A 15026-nucleotide genomic window follows, 5' to 3' on the forward strand; every position below is an offset into this window, starting at 1 on the left:
ACCCTGCAGAGTCAGTCACACACACACACACACACACACACATATATACCCTCTGCACCCCCACACACATTATACCTGTATACACACCCTGCAGAGTCAGTCTCACACACACACACACACACACACATATATACCCTCTGCACCCCCACACACATTATACCTGTATACACACCCTGCAGAGTCAGTCTCACACACACACACACACACACACACACACACATATATATACCCTCTGCACCCCCACACATTATACCTGTATACACACCCTGCAGTCACACACACACACATATATATATATACCCTCTGCACCCCCACACATTATACCTGTATACACACCCTGCAGTCACACACACACATATATATATATACCCTCTGCACTCCCACACATTATACCTGTATACACACCCTGCAGAGTCAGTCACACAAATATACACACATATATATATACCCTCTGCACTCCCACACATTATACCTGTATACACACCCTGCAGAGTCAGTCACACAAATATACACACATACAGTATAGTCACCGTGCACCTCCAGTCACATATCAGACCTCCCATTACCACCATACCTGTGGAGCTTTTTCTCTTCGGACCCCAGGACAGCAGAGGAGGGAGGGGGAGCTGACTGACCTCTGCCTGACTGTTCAGTGGCAGACACATCTGACCCCCTGGACGCTGCTGATAAGATCTTCTTTCACTTCTGTCTGAGCAGGACGCTGATGAGGAGAAGAGCAGCCAGGGCTCCTGTCATAGCTGCAGCCTCCTGCTCCTGCACATCCCGACAACGGCATCTATGGGAGGGTGAGGAGAACCTGCCTGCTGAGGCCCACTGAGGGCCCTAGGAGAGCTGCCCACGGATTTGCCTGTAGCAGGGGGCCCTGGAACTTGCTGTCATCTGGCTGGGAAACATCAGCCAGGGCCCAGTCAGATGACAGCAGCACACACTGCCCAACGCTGCCCTGCAGGGGCCCACCAACAAGCAGGAAGGGGGAGGGGCCCACCGGGGAATCCCCCGGCTCCCCGGTGGCCCAGTCCGAGCCTGAGTGTATATATACACACACACATACACACAGCTCACATTCAGCCTCTGGTCTCATGACACCACAGGAACTACCCACTCAGCCACTCAGTGAATGCAAATGTGTCCCACCTCAGTCACTGACTGGCTGAGCAGGCCTTTCTGAGTGGGGCTGTGATGTCATAGGACTGGAAGCTACAGGAGACCGCCGAGGGTCCATAAGTGGTGGCACTGGATGAGTAAGTATAACTTCTTTGTTATGTTCCCAATACTCCCATGTCCTCCCTGGTTTTTATACCTTTACCAGGAGTTCATAAGGATTTTGCAGCAAATTTCACGCTTTTGCAGCAAATCCGCAGCAATATTTGGTAACAGTACAGTATATGGCCCTGCATACTTGCTGCGGATTTTTATTCCGTAGAATGCAGTCACAGCCATATTTAACCAACTAGCTGCCAGTAAAAATAATAAACAACAAATGCTTACCTCCCTACTCCCACTCCAGTCTCCAGGTACACTGACAGCCCACTCAGCCAATCACTGAGCTGTTCTGCCGCAGACAGAGAGCGACGAGGGAGTGCTGGCAATTAGATTAGCTGTTTATTATTTTTACCGGCAGCTAATTAGTTAAATATGACTGAGAATACAGCAAAATGAAAATCTGCAGAGAGAAAGCAGGGCCATAGACTGTAATGTTACAGAGTACCGAGACGGATTTGCTGCGAAACTCGTAGCATGAAATCAGCTGTGAACTCGCTATGTTTGAATGCACCCTTAAGTATAGGGGTTATTTTATAAATATTTTTATTACTTTAATTTAAAACTATGTAAAATAGCCTGTCAGTATCTGCATTTCTGCCTCCCACCAGAATTTCCATTTCTTTTGATAAAAAGATTAGTGCAGCATGCAGAACCACTGATGGAATCCACATGAACCAATTGTACATCAATGAAGTCCATGGAGTATGGTTACAGCCCATCATATAACTGGCACAGCATTATGTCCTCTGTATATGTGAAGACAGCCTAATGGCAAGAATACTTTTAGAATAAAAACTAAAAAGAATGGCATATTGTTATGTAATTGAACTGCTCATGATAAAGTGCTGCATTTGGTTAGGTTAAGACTGCCCAATTTACCTTAAAATACTCCAGCAGTCCTCTGCAGGTCACTTTTGCACCATTTATCTCTTTTTCCATCAAGCTTTTGGGGCCAAGTACAAGAGGAAGAAAAGCGATGAGTTGCTCTGTAAACTCTGGGGCAATATCTGTAAGTAAAAGTACATATTTGTATGTCAGATAAGCAAATTAATTGTTAGCCATTGTTTGGTCACTTCTACATTCCCATATACTTTGCTTTTGATACATAATCTATTTCTGAGATCTTGATCTTATTTGACTTCCAAGGGCCCTATTACACAGGGGGCTTATCAGACGGAAAGGTGGATACCGTCCGGTGGAATACGGCATGTATTAGACAATGAAAGCAAATGCAAGGGTTTCTGTCCCATCAAAAAATTATTATCAAAATCTCCTCATGTAATAAGGGACGTGTGGACAATGATTCATGACAACAATTAACCTCCCCGTCCAATGCCCAAGGCTGGAGCAATGTAAAGGCTCTGCAAACAAGTGCTGATCTATGAGATCAGCACTTGATTCCAGCACAGGGGTGGGTTATCGGTCCTTAGTCCCATTTTGATTCCTAATTGTACAGCTTCTTTGCACTGTGAAAGGCATCCTGACAGAAGAAATCTATGTGTCCCATAGACACATGACAGTGAAAACCTAGCCTAGACAGTCTGAAAACCACAGAGTGACCATATCCTATCCCCTCTGTGAAATGGCTCCATTGATTCTAATTATAAATTGATTCTTAAAAAAAAAAAGCAATGTCCCCTTTTCAATTAAAGGAGAAGTCTGGTGCAAATTTTTATTAAAGTATTGCATTGCCCCCCAAAAGTTATACAAATTCCCAATATACACTAATTATGGGAGATTCCCAATATACACTAATTATGGGAGATGCTAATAAAGTGCCTTTTCCCTGCACTTACTACTGCATCAAGGCTTCACTTCCATGGGGATGTCACGACCAGACTCCCAGAGCTATGCGGGCTGTGGCTGCTGGACACAATAGTGTGTCATTTCCCCTTTCTGCCCTGCAGAAGCACTTCATGGTGAGCTGGTAGTCCCCACACCAGCTTACTAAGGCAAGGGGAGGGCACAGGCACCTAGCTACAGCAGCTGGGATCAGAGTTAGCCCTGATTTAGGCTGTTTATCCCTTCAGATACCACATCAGTGCTGACTACAGCGTCTAAGAAGTTATACTGAGGAATAAGTCCCTCTGATGGCACTCACGCAATATAATTGTGGGGTACTAGTGGATGACCGCTCGTGGTCTAACAATAACTCCCAAGCCTGCAATGTACTGGTGCCTGAGGCATGGCCTGACAGGCATAATACTTTGCAATGTGTTTTATAATCAAAAGATTGCCTATTTAAGTTACCTACTGGGATAAAAATAAATAAAAAGGATTTAAAAAAAATGTAAAAATGAGATCACTATTGCCATAATTACAATAAATACTGGCAATAAAAAATACAATGCACTCTGCAAAAAAAAAAAAAAAAAAAAGAGCCCTAACAATTAAAAAGTTATCGCTTTTGAAATGTGGAGATGACAAAAAAAGTTACTGCAGCCATACAAGACCCTCAAAAGGAAAACGTATCCAACCTTTCAGACGGCCATCGAACTGAGGACTTGTTGCCACTTTGAGCCCAGGGTGTGGAAGGAGGAAACAGCTGACACTGGTGAAACAGGAATGAATGTGCTTACGGACGTTCTGGATTTCCTCATGCTGATGTTCCTTTACCTAATGGAATATGAGGTTAGGTTAAAAATCAGAAAAAACTTTTTTTTTCCTGAATGTATTTTTGGTTTTTAATTTTATCTCCTGTACCTGATTATGGAGGTAGCCATCCTGTCTGAGCTGCTGCTCTCTTAACAGCCGATCAGAGCGATGCTTTACAGCAGCCAAATGGCCCACATGACACAGGTATCTGGACATTTATTTAATTTAACATGCATGCTCTGTGACCTGTGAGTTGTTTATGGTCCATGGCTGATCTGGTTTCATCCAGATAACACCTACAGCCAAAAGATGCCAGTCTCTTCCTTCTGCTCTCTTCAAAGAGAAACCCTACCGTACTTTCTATGTCAAGAGTATGTAGCTATATTAATGTATCTAGCTTGCTATAATTGAGAACGTTGTGGTAGGTTTCTATCACCAACTTTTCCACATTGACAACTGATGCTGGGTATAGAAAACAAATACTAACTAAGCAAGCATGATATGCATAGCAGATGACCACACATGCTACAGAGACTGGAACTCCCAGTAATATAAAGAAAAAGAGTCTTGGCTAAATAATTTATTTTAGGGCCATGTTCACACGCTGTACAAATAAAAGCCACTCCACCGTGAATGGCCGTTGTTTAATGGTAGAATTATCGATCATGAACATTAATTCAGGCCATAGGTAGTGTTAAACATGCGTTGTTTGTACAGCATGTAAACATAGCCTAAGAATGCACTATTGGACAGAACCTGGAAACAAAGAAGGTCTAATTATTCCTATAAATGAACACTGCACTTACCCGCAATCTTTTTTCTAGAAACCGACCACCGCCTTCAGCTCCGTATGGATACTCATAGGGAAAGCTCCAATCACGAACCAAGAACATCAGGGTCTAAAGGATAAATTAAATAGAAATTATACAATGTCCTTTTCAATTTGCACAATCTAAGAAACAAAGTTTTTCAGGCAACAAAGCTATTGGATGGCACGCCTTTTGGAGGGTGAATTTCAATTCTTATATCGACCATTTTGGGTTACATATTACGTATAAACTCGCATGACAATTATTGTGCGAAAAATCGTAATTTCTAGGGGTCCTATTAGACAAAGCACTGGCTAGGGGTGAAGCACTGGAGGTGAGACCCCTCCCCTTTGTGACGCGGCTGCATTGATTCTAATGGAGCTGCATCATAAAAGGGAGGGGGGTATCCTCCCAATGGCCCGCCTCCAGTGTTTTACCGCTGGCAGGTGCCTGGAAACAGACCAGAACCGTATGTAGGAACTGGGCCAGCGCCAAAGCCAGTCTATCCACGTAAATATGAGAAAAGTGATGTATCGTTGGTACATTCGCTTTAATTACGGTAATTATAGCACTGGTTGAACTTGATGGACATATTTATTTTTCCTTCAATGGCGCTATTGTGTCTTTATCTAAATGTTAGATCCAGTATTTCCTTCTCCAGTTCTGGAAGCTTTGTTCCTTGGTTCTAGTGAGAAAACATTATGGTAAAGGAACACTGTTTGTTGTAGAGGACCACTTGGGATTTGCCACTGTTAGTTCTGAGGGGTGGGGGGGCTCACAGCCAAATACATGAAAAACCACAGACCATTAGCACAGAGCACCTTTATTTTCTATGGTAAAGATTACATAGTGACTCACTTGAAATGGCTTCAAAAAGATCTCATCCATAGCCAAGCGTCCATATTCAGTAAAGAGCTAAAAATAAAAAGACATATTATATTTTTGTTCCAGCGGGTACAAGTACTACATTGGCTCAATCTGAGAACCTTTTTCTAAGTGAATATAGGAAAATCTCCCTGGACAGGACAGGACAAGACAAGTGCTGCAAGCTCCTCCTGCCAGTCTTATTAGTTACTAATACTGCTGTGATACTGTGTGGCTGTATTCGGCCGGTGTGAATACTGGAAAAGATTTAAAGTGTAACTGTCATTTACAATTTTTTTTTTGCAGAAATCAATAGTACAAGCCATTTTATGAAACTCTGTAACAGGTTTTATTAGGCAAAACAATCCTCTTTTTGCCTCTTTTCTCAAGAAGCTCTTTTCCAGCCCCCCCTCAATTCTTATCTGTTCATTATCAGGCAAAGCCGTCTTCATTCCAGAGGAGCAAAGTGAAGACAGATTTGCGGAGTTCATTATAACCTATGGAGGGTAAGGGGTCGAAGGGGGATGAGTGAGCAGGAAGAGCAGACAAGCAGATGTACTGTCTGGGCACATAAAACGCTAAATTCAGAGGTCAGAAAGGTCAGTGCTACAGTTTGGGTACTTGGTGAGAGAAGATTGCAGGATGTTGTTTTGCAGGGGTGCCCCACTGAAGCAAGGGAGGTGAGAGCATCTTACTTCTTTTATTCTCCCCTTCCCCAGCACTCTGCCAAAAATCACCCCCGCCCGGAGTTCTAGTGTCTTAGTTTCTTTTCTACAGCCTCCTGCACAGTACTTTATCAGTCAGTATCCTTATCTATCCCCTTCAGAACTTAATTGAATGATTAATAGATGATGATTTATAAATAGATCAAAAGGTTACTTTTTATGTGGTTATAATTCAGCTTAGAGACTGTTCATATCACTTTTTCCTATTACATTCGGGGGTATATATTTGTATCTGCCGATGTATACCACAGCGTATAGGCAGCAGCCCCATTCACAAGGACTATGCTCAGGCCATTTGCTGCACATATACTTTTACTTTGCATGACTCAAATGCAAGCAAATATATACATGCAGGAAATGTCCTGAACACAGTATGTTCCCTTAGAAGAGGCCAGGAGGGCTGACAACAAAAAGCTTTGGGTACTGTAATAAGTACAAAGCAAGAATAAAAAAAATAAATTGAAACATGTCCATAGCCTTTGAAGATTAGATGAACTTTTACCATTGGTCTTGACTGATCTTGCCATTGTAAACACATTACTCAGGAAGAATATACCGAGTGGACAGTATATTCTACATGGTTACTTAAAGTACTTGATTTAATAGACAGCACTTTCTCTAGTGCAATGCATGGGGTGAGACGTGCCAACGGGCTTTAAAGGGAATCTTACATCAGATTTATGCTACTCTGTTGTCCTGCAGGACTTTATAAAATCAAGGTTTATAAGCTGGGACACAAAGTGTGCTGGGATCAAGTGTGTGCGTCAGGAGTCCTCTCAATAATATGCGCATGCTCTGAACCCTCTATATTCATGAGCCACTACTCCCCTTGTTCACCCATTGCTGACTGGCAGCTTTTAGACCATGGGTCTTCAAACTGCGGCCCTCCAGCTGTTGCGAAACTACAACTCCCATCATGCCTGGACAGCTAAAGCTTTGGATTTGGCTGTCCAGGCATGATAGGAAATGTAGTTTTGCAACAGCTGGAGGGCCGCATTTTGGAGACCCATGTATAGGATAGGAAGAGAGCTGTCAATCAGTGGGTTGTCTGGGGAAGTCTGCTGGTCAAGAATACGGGTCACAAAGTGCTTGACAAAGAAGAATCATGGTCAATTCTTCTTTATTGTATTCTAAAATAGGCGATCAACTCCCTTTAAATGCTAAACCAATCATACATGAGATATTAGTTGGCCAAACACTTGTCTGTTTGACAGCTCTCCCCTTACCCATCCATGAACATGCACACTTTACCCGGCTAAGCATGTATGTTTAGTAAGCATATCCTAGTCTTTATAGGGAAGAACAAATTTCAACTTGTGCCCCATACACATCATATCATGTGCTGATTCCACCATTATCAGCAGGTTAGGCCAACTTTTATCTAATGTATGTGGCCAACTTACAGGGTCCAAAAACTACATGCAAGAACTATTATACCTTCCACGCAACTTCTCAGAACCCAGCATGAGCTCTTCAAGTCACTTCAAGGATTCAGAGAGAAGAGGACAATACAGAAATGTAAAAAGGACAAAGAGGCAAATGAAGTTTGATCAATCAGAATTGTATAGTTGGAGACAAACAGAACCAATGCCTAAAAAACATCTAAAAAAAAGAGAATAAAGCAGTTCTAAAGCTGAACACTATAACATCAGAGATAAAAGATAGCTAGTACTGAAACTACACCAGACGTGCAAAAACATTCATGTGCAAAAAAACTAAAGGCCGGCCCTCAATGTAGAAATTTAATCTCGTCCCTAAGAACGGAAATGGCACAAGCAGCTTGATGTTATCCTCAGGAACCATATCATCAGAGTGACATCCAACATCATTTCATGCTACCTTTGGACATATAATCCACTGAACTACATAAAAAGCCTGACAGGAAATACCAATTGTATCCCCCAAGTACTGCAAGCGCACTAATTGCCACAAAACAATTCCATGTAACACAAAGCAATAGGTAAGAGGAAGCTAATATAGTAAAATAGATGCTGGTGCTTTGGCTATATGAGCTATAGACGTGCAATGTACTTTTCAAGAGCAGGTAATGGTTTACAGTGGTTGTGTGCAAATAGGTGTAAAAATATCTCCACTATGGATTCTGCCATTAAACCAAAGCAAAATCTGCATGTGTTAAAGTGAATCAGATGCAATTCACATTCACAATTCTTTATGTCAGTCCAATAACAAAGACATAGACATAACAAAGCTATGTAGAATAACGTAAGCAATTTCCATGCCCTACCTGAAGTTGTTGGAGGTCATCCTCTTGTATGTTCTGGGACAAGTTGTAAATCTGTATATGATAAAGAGATGATGACACGTAACATGAAATACACACGCAGTCTGTAGAGCTGGGCCAAATCGAAGATCAAACATTAGCATACTGTCCTGCATCAAGGTATTCACAGCCCTACATCAATAGAGCACTAACAGCATATAGCAAAGGTATTGCATGTTACCTAGCGTGGAATGAAGAGGCGCAGAAACATTCACCAAGACATCACAGTTATTTCTGAATACTTCAAATGTTAATGTTAATTTGTTAAAGAAGTTTTCTTCCCAAAACAGATATCAAGCTTAAGCACTGTTGTATTATTTATAAGGCAACTGATAATGCACCGGGACTGGCAGAGGCAGGACGCATACTAGATTTAGGATATGGCACCCTAGGCCAAGCCTTTTTAACTGAAAGGAAGATGCAGACACAATTTGACTGAATAGCATTTCTTAGGATTGACGCAACAGTACTGACAGCTTCATTCCCGTTTCTTTTTCTTTTCTTGTGTATGTGTATGTGTGTGTGTGTGGGGGGGGGGGGGGGGGAGACATGTGCTTTTCGCCTAAAATGTATTATCATTGAGCCATGGCTGTTTCGCTCACAGGCAATTTTTAAAACTGAAAATAAATATAGCAACAGTATGTATTAATAGTTTATATGGGCATTTAGGCTTTAGGTGTATTTTTAAAATATTACACAATAATTATACAACAGAAGGGGTTCCCAAGTTGGCTGTAATCATGCTTCTCTGAGCGTGATTCTCAGGGTAGGAGCCTACCGCATATCATAGAATGGCCATCCCTGAGCGCTATTGTTCCCAGAGAGGCGTTATTACAGCTAATTTGGGTCCCAACAGTTATTAGTTTGGTGCTAAGGAACACCACATGCCTAGGTAAAAGGTAATGTACATAGGGCAAGGAGGGTGTTTTGGTAGTGATTGGTTCGCTTAAAAAAAAAAAAAAACACTAAGTGGCCATACACACAAAATAAAAATTGGCCCAAACTGTGTGTGTCACCCAATTGTCCTATTTACATTTACAACTGGCTCAGCCAAGCATGCTAGCTGCAAGAACTCTGATTACAGACATAGGAAATAAGCTGCTGCCTGACTCCTGTAATATTTAATCTGCTGTCAGGGAAGAATCAGGAGAAATACTAAAGCCCCTATTATACAGGGCGACTGGAGGAGCAAACGAGCGCTGTCAGCGCTCATTTGCACCTTGTTCCCTGCTTGCTGCCTCCCCTATTAAACATGTCGGCAGCGAGTGGGGGCAGAGAGGGCCGCTGGGAGCTGCGGGGGGGTGGCTGCCCAGGTGATAGCTACATCGTCCATGCAGCCCATAGCAGATAGCAGCAGTCTGCTGCTGCCGCCGCTCCTGTTCCACAGAGTGATGGCAGCAGATCGTTGCCATATTACAACTGCATTGATCAGCTGACATCATTCATGTCGGCTAATCGTTGCCTTTTATTATACAAGACGATTCTCAGCCGATAATTGTTTCGTGTAATAGGGCCTTAAGACTAGTTATAAATTGATCGGTACAGCTGACATCTAATGTGTAAGGCCAGCTTTAAGTGTACCTGTTGTTTTTACTGATCAGGAGAAGGAGTAGGTAGAAGACCGCGCTGCAGCGCATCCTTTCCCCGCTTTGTGTAAGGAGAAAAAAAACTTACATTAGACAGACTCTTTTTTTTCTAAGAAGGTAGGAGTGGACCGCGCTGCAGCACAATCGGTACAGGTCTGAACACTCAGACCTGGACCGATCAAAATTTTTGACATGTCAAAAGTATTTACAAATAACAGGTACACTTTAAGCGTTGCAAAGAGCAGATTAAATTAAAAGAACAGAAGAACTGGAATATCAAACAAAAATGAAATGCAAAAATGTAAACAATGGTACTTAAATATTCACTGACCTGGATGGAACTTGTCATAGTACTCAGAGCAAAAATAGTAGCACAGTCTTTCACAGTGGACTGACTGTCAAATGCCCCTTGTGTGTCCATCAGAACCACTGCAACCTGAAAAACAAGAGAACAAAACATCTTAATAAGTAGTCTTTAAGGTGTATGATATTTGGAACATATCCACTAGAGATAAGCGAATCACAAGCAAGCACGGGTCAGTCAGAACCCAACTGTGCAGCATGTGATTACTGATGGCTGCAGGAGTTGGATATAGCCCTGAGGCTGCCAGGAAAACACGGATACAGCCATAGGCTGGGTTCACACTACGTATATTTCAGTCAGTATTGCAACCAAAACCAGGAGTGGATTAAAAACACAGGAAGGCTCTGTTCACACAATGTTGAAATTGAGTGGATGGCCGCCATATAACAGTTAATAACGGCCATTATTTCAATATAACAGCCGTTGTTCTAAAATAACAGCAAATATTTGCCATTAAATGGCGGCCATCCACTCAATTTCAACATTGTGTGAACAGATCCTTTCTGTGCTTTTAATCCACTCCTGGTTTTGGTTGCAATACTGACTGAAATATACTGACTGAAATATACATATACTGACTGAAATATACGTAGTGTGAACCCAGCCATAGGCTGTATCCATGTTTTTCAGGACTCTCTAGGGCTGCATCCAACTTCTTCAGCCACCAGAAATCAAATGGCGCACGATTGGGTTCAGACTGACCCGAACATGCTCGAGATTCTCTCAGCTCTAATATTCATCAAGTAGATGGTGTCTCATCTTTGTATCAGATGTCTTTCTTCTATTGCACTATTTAGGCCATGTTCACACATCATGAAACAGCGGCCATTCTGTGACCAGGTCGTGCAGTACCGGCCGGATGATTTTCATTTCTGTTGATTTAGGATGTGGGCGCACACAACGGAAAGTGTGGCTGGAGCTGCACTCTCCATTGTGTGACCTGTTAGAATTGCCATTACATGTCAGTTTTTTGTACGGCAGCTAGCGATCCGGCCGGAGTGTATACCATTGCTTCTCAAACTGTGAGGCGGGCCTCACCAGTGAGGTGCCCCCTAGTTGTTGGTGAGGCCCAGCTGAGGAGCCAGTTTTCACAAAAGTAACTATGATCTGCACAGTCCTTTAGCTGTTTTCAAAAATCTCCATTTTAGCAACATTATTAATTTTTTTTGTACTTGCTTTATTAGCATATAGAGCTTGGGAGATAGGTAGCCCTAGCAATATTTTCAGCGTTTAAATGGACTTTCACCACAGATAGTGAGGCCCAGGCACCCCCTTGGTCAGTCTGGTGAGGCCCAAGCATTGCCTTGGTCTGTTGGGTGAGGCTCCAGTAGAAAAAGTTTGAGAAGCGCTGGTGTATACTATGTTTATACACTCCGTCCGGGACTCCCTCTAACTGCAGCATAATGTAAGTTTAGTATTAATCAGCAACAGCCGTGATGAATACTAAACTTACATTGTGTGAATATGGCCTTAGGATTATAGGACTACATATTATCCCTAGAGGTGGAGGTCCTATGAATGGGACCCCACCTATCAGATATTTGAAGCATAGTCTAGGGGTATTCCAAAAAATGGCTAATGACAGATATTTCATCAATCGACACAAGAGGTATTTTTTTATAAATTTTTTATTAATGGAATGAATATATCTCACCTCCTTACCATCCGGTTTCTTCATGGTGAACACCTCACTCCAGATTTGGATACCGGTGGTGTCGGGTTCAGAACCCCCCTTCCAGGAAAATCCAGTAAGAGGCTCATCCTCCTCCCCCAGCCAGTTCTTAGAACTACCATCTTTCTGCAGAATACATAAAACCAAAGACTGTAAGGGTCTGTTTGTTGTCACCACAAGAGGCTTAGAGGAATGTCCCAAGTTATGCAGAAAATCAGAGCAAGTAGTATTGCAATCTGTATATGAAAATGACATGATATGATTTATTGTAGATACTACCTACAACTACAAATCCTACCATGGCTGTATTAGAGACCAATACATGCACAGTCATTATAGCCCCTATTACACGGGGCGACATAGAGGAGCAAACGAGAGCTAGCACGCAGCCGCCACCACCGGCGGCGGCAGCGAGCGGGTAAGTGCAGGTGAGGCCGTGGGGAGCTGCCTCACCTGCACTTGCTCCTATTCCACAGTGCAACGGCAGCAGATCACTGCTATCATAGTAGCATGTTGAAAGACAAACGACAGCAACGATCAGCCGACATCGTTCATGCCTGCTGATCGTTGGCTTCTATTACACAGGAAGATTATCGGCCGAATCGTTCCGTGTATTAGGGCCTTATGTCTTCTGTCACTGCAAGGAAGGGGCTTTTGCCTGTCTTGTGTCTTTCTCTGCCTATTTTCTATTTATTAGTAAGGAAAGGCCGAGAAACAACAAAACCCAAGTGAATGGAAAGAACAGTGTGTAATAAGAACTATGGTTTCTGAGGATTTTTCCATATATGAATAGTTGGAAATAATTGTGGAAGATAAATGTACTATATATGAGCACTGTATGTAGTAAGTGAGGAGTCACCTGGTTGTACACGTATCTCAGCATGAAGTCGAGCAGGAAAGATTTCCCTTTACGGAATGCGCCAGCCACAGAAACCACAACCACATCCAGATCCCGAATGTGATCCTGAAGAAGCACCGAGGCGAGAGCCTCCTCGTCCAGCTGGAATGAATGGTCATCCTTCTGCACTAGAACTACCTGGACAGGGCCAGGAGTTGATGGAGCCATGTCTGGGAATAAGAACAGATAGAAGAAACACACAAGACAAGAGTTTTATATAGGTTTAAACACATTTTCATATATATGATGAAAACATTTACTTTCTGTCTTTGGGTGATCAATATACAGTGGTACCTTGGTTTAAGAGCGTTTTGGTTTAAGAGCTCACAGTTTTTAAAAATTGTGACTTGGTTTAAAAGCATTGCTTTGGTTTAAGAGCTCCCTGTACTGGGTGGGAGCGCAAGTGGAGGAGGGGCATGGTCTGCATAGCGGGGTCTACAGCACTGTACTCTGACCCAGGAAGTCTCCCTCACCTTCCAAATCATAGCAGATCTACTTCAGGCTGGGGCTTGCATCAGAGGACAGGACTGTAGAGGTAATTTTTACATAGCTGTTACCCCTCTCTCCCCGGACAGAGAGTGCTGCATGTATGTGCCCACATCTGTCCGGCTCATTCCTTCATGCTCCCTGCAGTCTCTGTCAGTCCTTGTGTTTCCCATCCTCTCTATTACTGTACAGTAACTTATAATATCACATATTCTGCTGTTTCTGAATGTTTGTTTCATCTGTTTTACATGTTATTCAGAATAATAAATCATTATTTTTGGGGTGTGGAACCAATTGTCTGAATAGTGGAGGTGCGGAGAAGCAGTATGCACGCCTCCCCCTCTCCTACCCTTAATGATTGATGTACAAGGCTTAGGGTGCCTTTACACAGAGAGATTTATTTGACAGATTATTGAAGCCACAGCCAGGAACAGACTATAAACAGAGAACAGGTCATAAAGGAAAGATAGAGATTTCTACTTTTTTCATATCCATTCCTGGCTTTGGCTTCAATAATCGGACAAGTCAGCCGTGGAATGCGTTAGCCTCCCGCTCATAATGGGAGTCTATGGGAGGCACATGTTCATTCTTCAGCGCGGACAGAGCAGGAGCGCGCGCCTCCAATAGACTCCCATTATGAGCAGGAGGCTAACGGCATTCCGCGGCGGACAACTCCGCCGCGGAATTCCGCTAGTTTTGCTCAGTGGGAACGGGGCCTATAGGCACAATAAGTGCTGGAAGCCAAACCCCACACAACATGCCACAGTACATGTAATACAATCATAGCAATGTATTTCCAAAATTACTAAAAATTAGATTATAACTGAAAGTAATCTGAATGTGATCAAAGGTAAACCTATCCTCGTACAACACAGCAATATGGAAAGCAGTAGTAGATACCCTTAGGGACAAACCCTAAAAAATTCTCTAAACTAGGCAAACCGTATGATCCATGTCTTGAGGTTTATTATACAATCATACAGCAGCTTCTTTATACTACAGTAGCCTGACTTAAACATAAGAAAATAGATGAAATATAGCTTCAAGGCAGAACGGCAATGAGACGACAAGCAGAGAAGTAAAAAGTCTAAAGCTTACGAGTGCGGGAGCAGCAATAGCAGCAGAGGAGAGGCCCACACCCGGCAGAGGAAACGTCCTGGGCCAACAGCTATGACTCACAGAGCTATACTGTACAGTATATACATTCCTTATTATAGCCCTAAACTGGCATGAAGAGCGAGATGACACAGAGCTCTAAGGCAGCAGGGAGGGGGGATCATGCCGAAAAACAGATAAAGAGAAACAAGAGGGAATACAATGGATCTCTGATGGGTCAGGAGCAGCAAGTCAACAAGCAGCCCAGTTTTTAGGACCTGACACACACAAAGCCGCACCCAATGTGGGTGTCATCTGACTGGTATTTTATGTTTATTACTTCGGAATGTAGGAAGGTATCATCTAA

General features: G+C 42.8%; 1 protein-coding gene across 3 annotated transcripts in view; it reads right to left on the minus strand.

The window, feature by feature from the left end:
- Window positions 1–15026, minus strand: part of ATL3 (atlastin GTPase 3) — a 32911-nt gene that overhangs the window by 9048 nt on the left and 8837 nt on the right. For all 3 annotated transcript variants that reach the window (XM_069965590.1, XM_069965589.1, XM_069965588.1), the window contains exons 2-9: window positions 13040–13248; window positions 12163–12306; window positions 10476–10580; window positions 8523–8573; window positions 5547–5603; window positions 4686–4778; window positions 3762–3900; window positions 2164–2291 (exon numbers count right to left, since the gene is read on the minus strand). In XM_069965590.1, coding sequence (XP_069821691.1) covers window positions 2164–2291; window positions 3762–3900; window positions 4686–4778; window positions 5547–5603; window positions 8523–8573; window positions 10476–10580; window positions 12163–12306; window positions 13040–13246 — 924 coding nt within the window. In that variant the 5' untranslated portion in view covers window positions 13247–13248. The remainder of the gene's footprint in view (window positions 1–2163; window positions 2292–3761; window positions 3901–4685; window positions 4779–5546; window positions 5604–8522; window positions 8574–10475; window positions 10581–12162; window positions 12307–13039; window positions 13249–15026) is intronic.

This window comes from Dendropsophus ebraccatus, chromosome 4 (assembly GCF_027789765.1).
Source record: "Dendropsophus ebraccatus isolate aDenEbr1 chromosome 4, aDenEbr1.pat, whole genome shotgun sequence".
In the NCBI taxonomy this organism is placed as follows: Eukaryota; Metazoa; Chordata; class Amphibia; order Anura; family Hylidae; genus Dendropsophus; species Dendropsophus ebraccatus.